Source organism: Varanus komodoensis, unplaced genomic scaffold (assembly GCF_004798865.1).
Source record: "Varanus komodoensis strain SLA01 unplaced genomic scaffold, ASM479886v1 scaffold94, whole genome shotgun sequence".
Lineage (NCBI taxonomy): Eukaryota > Metazoa > Chordata > Lepidosauria > Squamata > Varanidae > Varanus > Varanus komodoensis.
In genome coordinates this window covers 692,442-698,441 of record NW_025336646.1, presented here as the reverse complement: position 1 = coordinate 698,441, position 6,000 = coordinate 692,442, and the positions used below count along the sequence as shown (strand labels likewise).

The following is a 6,000-nucleotide window of genomic DNA, read 5'->3' as shown; positions in this document are numbered from 1 at the left end:
GACAAGTGCTCATATAACAAGTACATTTCCCTATGTTAATGTCCCACGGGCTTAATCTACCGTAGCAGCTGCCATTTTGAATATTTAGGCTGTTGTGGGAGCAAAGCAGAGCTTCTTGTTCCATGTGACCCCAGCAAGGGAGAGTTGTTGATAAGCCACTCTCAACACTACAACAGCCCAAGTAGGGCTTGTCAACCACCCTAACAACCTACCCGTTCCAGGTTTGCACACAACCAGAAGCTACAGTGCAGCATGACTTGGCTACACCCCAAATATTCAAAATGGTAGCCAGCACCATCAAGAGAAGAGAGTGAAATTCACTCACTGTGGTTTCTCTTCATATGTGAGCCAGGTTGTCAGACTGCAGATGGTCCCCTACAAAGGTTTAACAATATTCCCGGCAGACTGGTCTATCAGGGAGAAGGCTGGGCCTCATCTGAAAGGTGCTGTTGGTAGCAGGTGGCTTACTGGGATATCAGACCTTCCATTTGGAGACCACCTGCCCCACTAATACACAAACTACTGTCTGGGAGGCCACCTGCCCCACTAATATACAAACTGTGGACACTTGCTGAAATACATGTACAGGGCCCCAGATGATATTTGCTGCTGCTGATTGTCCTGGCTTTTTGCCCACATGTGCTTTCCTTCTCGCTGTCACCGCTCCCCGGGTTTTCTGCCTGAAGTCTTTTTCTGAAATCAGATGCCCTCCGTTTCCCCCATCCATACATCCTTTTTTTTTCTTCAAATGGGGGTATCCTTAAAAGGCAGGGTCCTTTAGTGTATAAAGGACACTAAAGTGTGAGCCCTTTAGTGTGAGCCGCCCCAAGGCTTCGGCGAATGGGGCGGCATAGAAATGTTTTAAATTAAATAAATAAATATAAAAATTAACACCTGCAGTTTTCTGTTTTCTGTTTTTTTGTTTCTGCATTTTTTGTTTGTTTTAGGCCTGAGTCCTGCATTTTCCCAGTAACTGGCACCACCCCTGTCTTACCTCCTTTGTATCTGCACATGGGGAAATTTTTGTACTGAGGAGAATTCTGCAAATTGAACACCTGACCTAATTCTTACAACATAAAACAAAGTTTATCAGGAACTAGACCTTCCTAGTAAACAAACTTAGTTCTGCCTATTAGGTGAAATGCTGTTAAAAGCAAAGCCAAAGCACATGTTACTTTAACTAGACCAATCAGATAGGAATATCAGAGTTCCCCAGTTGCACTTTATGTGACAGAATGTATACATTCATTGCAATGGGTGAAAGTTAGCATATACTCCATCAGCCTTGAAAGCATTCAATTGTGGTCAAATGATTTCCTTAAGTATTTTTGCATTATTTTTTCTGTATTTCTCTTTGACCGATGCAGGTCAGCAAGAGGGCAACACCCAGAAAGCACATCTTGAAGAAATCTGGAGAAGAACAAAGAGCAAGCGCTGACAATATCGGCAATAATGTTATAAGGAAGCGCACCATTCCAAACGTTGCGGCTGAGTGTACTTCACACGGACGCCTTGTGATTGACCCCACAGGTTTTGAAAGCAGGGCAGAAAGAAATACCTCCTTCAGTAAAATGACATTTCTGGGCGATATGGGCGTACGGGAGGATGTTGCGGACGTGGCCAGCAAGGAGAGGGTAGCCATGCCAGATGCAGGCTTCTGTCACAAGACATCCACCCTCAGTGACAGATATGTTGCCTCTCCCTTGGACCCTGTGAACTACCCTCCCCTCCACCCAAGAGGAGAAGCGTCGCTTTCAGAGAAAGATAGTACATGTAGTTCCCTTGATGTAGAAAGTGAAGGTGGTGAGTATTGTTCCATCACAGACTACTGCAGAAAGTCTCCTGTCCATCAGGGATTTGACAATACCAGAGCCAAAGTGGAGTGGCCAGAAAGTGAAAACCCAGTTTCTAAATTTCAGGGGCAGGATGCTGCCATGAATACACGAGCCAAGTCCAAGATAGGGAATTTCAGTGGAGGGGAAAGCAGAGTTCTGAATTCAGATCCTGACTTTCAAAGGGAGAAACACCCTCCGTGTGATTATGCATATAACCACTTATGCTCTGAAACAGACTTGCTAGGATTTCTGCCAGACAGTGTGCTAAAAAGCAGCAGCCCATTTGGTTTGTCTCAGGGAAAATGTTGTCCTCTGGTCCTGGATTCAGAACAAACGGAAGGCAGGCGTCTAGAAAATGTAAGCAGTTCTGCAGAACGGCAGCTTTCCTTTGAAGCAGGTCCTCAAAATGAGCCGATCTATGCAGAGAGTACGAAAAGGAAAAAGGCTCAGCCGAGTAATTCCAATGCACATGCGAGGAGTGATGCCCAGGGGTGCGGCCCATGTAAAGATCCAGAGGATGGGCTTTGGAAAGAGCGGGCTCTCCCCTTGAACTGTGAAAAGGAGCTTCCAGATTCTGCCACACAAGTCACAGCAACTATTACCATTGTGGCAGCCCACACAGAAGATGACAACCGGACCATCGTTCTTAGCAGCCCAGACTCGGCTGTTGGCGTCCAGTGGCCTTGTGCCAGCCCCACTTCTAACCCAGAGACTGGGAAAACACGGCATTTCTTTGAGCCCCAAGCAAGCAGTGAAGTAAGTTCAAGGGAAAGTGGCCCTGGTTTCCAGCCCCAAATGATTAGCAAGAACATGGTTGGTGAGACTCCAGCGATTCCCCCAAAATTGTCCAAAGGGAGCCCACCTAGAGATGAAGGGTCTCTTATACAATCGGGGGGTCCTTCCACTGGTGAAAGCTGTGACAGCCCTGGCCATGAAGATGTTGACATTCCAAGAAATGGTGCAGACTGCAGTGGCTCTGGGCCACCTCCCTCCATGTGTTCATTAGTGGGCAGGATCTCTCCCGAAGACTCCAGCAGAGGTCTGTCTGCCTCGGGTTCTGAGAGAAGACAGAAATACTATAATCTATCCTGGAGCAGGCAGTGCCGGATAGAGGAAGAAGAGGAAGAAGAGCAGGGACTCTTGAAAAATATGCCGGAGATGGAAATAGGGAATGGAGCAAGCAGTTCCTCAAGTACTTTTACTTTGCATCAGGGGGAGAAATGCTCGGTGCAAGAGAACAAGATTGGAGGAATGAGCAAGTCCGCGTCTTTTGCCTTTGAGTTCCCTAAAGACAGGAATGGAATTGAGGAATTCGCACCACCGCCTCCACCGCCAAAGAAACAATCCAGGTACAGAAATGAATGTTCCCTTGTAAAACGCTGGGCTTTTGGGCGACAATTAACTGTTTGTCCTCTCCCCCACTTTGCCACCTGCCCTCCTGTGGAAGTAATTTGGGTGCTTCCCTGAGTGGAAAGTTTATGCAATGATTGCTCTGACTGATAAAGTAGTCCTTAAACAGAAAAGTAACAGAAGTGGGTTTTAATAGCCGTATATGGCAGATGATCACATTGTGGTGTGCATGGGGAACTATTACTGATCGACTCAATCACCATGACAGCCTCAAAGCCATTTCATTGTAATGGCTCCCCACTTAAAAATCCTAGCAAACATTATCCTTACAGACGGCAGTTTCCAGAATTTCTAGTGGTAGCCATGGCAGTTATGTTTCTTCCTGCTTGTGAATCCTTTCTCTCTGATGTGCTATTTAACATGCACAGAGTGTTTTATGTGAAAGAGCGATAATCCTAACCTGCAGCCTGAGGTTGTACATTTTGCATAATGTTCCGAATGTTTTTTGTGTCACCTGTGGATGGTTCCAGTGAGGCCTTATCTTCAGATAGGTAGTAATATTACAATGAAGATGAACATTTTCTATACCTTAGGGTTCATGTTGCTGTTGTTTCTTTTGCTTTGTTTTTTCACGTAATTGTGGGGATCTATTGTGGATGCCGTACCAAGTGTCTGTGCGAAGGAGATTCCCATATGAATTAGTCCATTTTAACCAGGCAGAAAAAATGGAGAGCAGCTCCAAAAGTAAAAGAAGCAAAGACCTTGCATATATTGGAGGAGAAATTGTTATAAGAAAGCGGTGTAGCCAATATAAAGAAAGAAATTGATTAGGCCTGGAAGAAGAGTTTTAACTGCAGGTGTGTTGGGCTACAACATTTTCTTTATGCTTTACTGGCACCGCCCAGAGAGCTATGGCTGATTGGCTGTATAGTAATGAAGTACATAAATAAAAATAAACAGTTGTCTCTACCAGTTTTAATTGGGCCAGGAAAGCCCCTCTTTTGCATACCACGAACAGCATCCTGTGCAGAACAGCGCTGCTCTGCTCTACCACAACACAACATTTGAGTCAGGCCTGAGTTTTGTCTAACTTTGGAACCTTTTAAAAAAAAACTGTATAGCTGATAAAATGGGTGTTTCAACTGGGGTACCAGTGAATCAGTAACGTTTCTGGAACCAGCAACCTCCAGTGAAAGCAAAAGCACACTGTTGGTCTCAAGAAAACAGATGTGTGTCTAAAAATGCTCACTGTTAACTTCACGTTCTGTGTAAAATGGTTTCAGACACTTACCCTGCAGAGCTGCCCCATCTTGAGGTGAGGAGAAGGCCATCGCAAAAGGCCCGTGCTTGTTTATTTGGCAGATGAAAGATTAACTGTGCTTAGGGAATATTGTTCTTGGGAGAGAGAAGCTAAAATAACTGGGAATGATGAATTAAAGAAATGTGGTGCACTTATTTATTGCATATATGAAGATCTGGGGGATCCTCTGGATTGCTGCCCCACTCTTTTCTCAACAGGCAGGCAAAAGTCAGACAATATAGTTTTCTTCTAGAGTCATACAGACGTTTTTAATACGGATAGGAAACCACCTGTACTGCAACACTTGACTTAAATGGACGTAGAGGGATAGGACCTCTGGCCAATGTGCTTCACAGCATTGGAGCCCCTTGGCTGGGTTGTTGTAATACTCTCTGCAAGGCATTGCCTTCAAAGAGTGTCCAGGCCAGAACACTGCAAGTGGGTTGCTTAACAAGAGCTATTCAGGATGGGTCGGGGCTGCAGATCTGTTGGTAGACCAGTGGATGATTTGTGGCAGACTTGCATTTGTTTCACAATAAGGCTGATAATATTCACATTCATGCAGAAAGGGCTTTGAATTATATTTCAAAATTAAGAAAATGTGAGTTAGATGGGAATAGATTTTTGTACGGAAAGACTCTGGGTTCAGTTCGGTTCACTTCGGGCATTTGAAATGAATTCTTGTGATTTGAAGTGTCTGCCATTTACAGCAGCCTTCGCTTGGTGGATCTTGGGACATCTAACAAACTAAGTAGACCCTCCAGCTTTGACATCTGCTCTCTGTTTGTCTACAAGACATATACATGTGCAGAGAAGTCGCCACTGTTTCCCTGTTTGTCCAAGTAAGCTTCAGTGCCCAAGCAAAAGCATGTTGGAATCCAACCTGGTCCCCCCCTTACTGGAACTGGATGTGCTGGACTGCACCTTCCATTTTTCCCAGCCAGCATGGCCATTGCTTAGGAATGCTGGGAGTTGGAGTACAACACATTTAAAGGACCATGAAAAAGAAGACCACACCAGTAATCTCTGGGTGATTTGCAGTATGTTGCCGCAGCCTTCTGATTTCCAATTATGTGTTTGTTTGTTTGTTTTTTTACTAGATTTCTGTCCTGCCTTTTTTCTTTTAAAGAACTCAAAGCAGCACACATCATTCTTCTCCTGCTCTCAGTCTTAACCCCACAACAACAACCCTGTGAGGTAGGTTGGGCTGAGAGTCTTTGGCCTCCATGGCCAAGCGGGGACTAGAACTCAGTTCCCCTGAGCTCCAGTCCCAGACTCTTAACCACTACACCACACTGCAATAGTTTTGCTTCTGACTCCAGTTTCCAGGCTTTGGGATTTTATAAAAGATGAAATAGTTCCTACAAGACTAAAGTCTGTCTAACCCTGCCCTACATAGTGTGGGTCCAGGATGTGCCCTGCACCACCCATTAGGGTCTGAGTGAACACTGTTTCTCCTCTCCTGAGGTTCAGAGGGCCTTCAGGGAGGGTGCACACAATCCTTGTGCCTCACTC

The 6,000-nt window shown here is 45.2% G+C and overlaps 1 protein-coding gene across 2 annotated transcripts in view; it reads left to right on the top strand.

The window, feature by feature from the left end:
* The window catches only part of PRAG1 (PEAK1 related, kinase-activating pseudokinase 1), a 47,556-nt gene that overhangs the window by 21,124 nt on the left and 20,432 nt on the right, over positions 1 to 6,000 (top strand). For both annotated transcript variants that reach the window (XM_044418943.1, XM_044418944.1), the window contains exon 3: positions 1,368 to 3,184. In XM_044418943.1, coding sequence (XP_044274878.1) covers positions 1,368 to 3,184 — 1,817 coding nt within the window. The remainder of the gene's footprint in view (positions 1 to 1,367; positions 3,185 to 6,000) is intronic.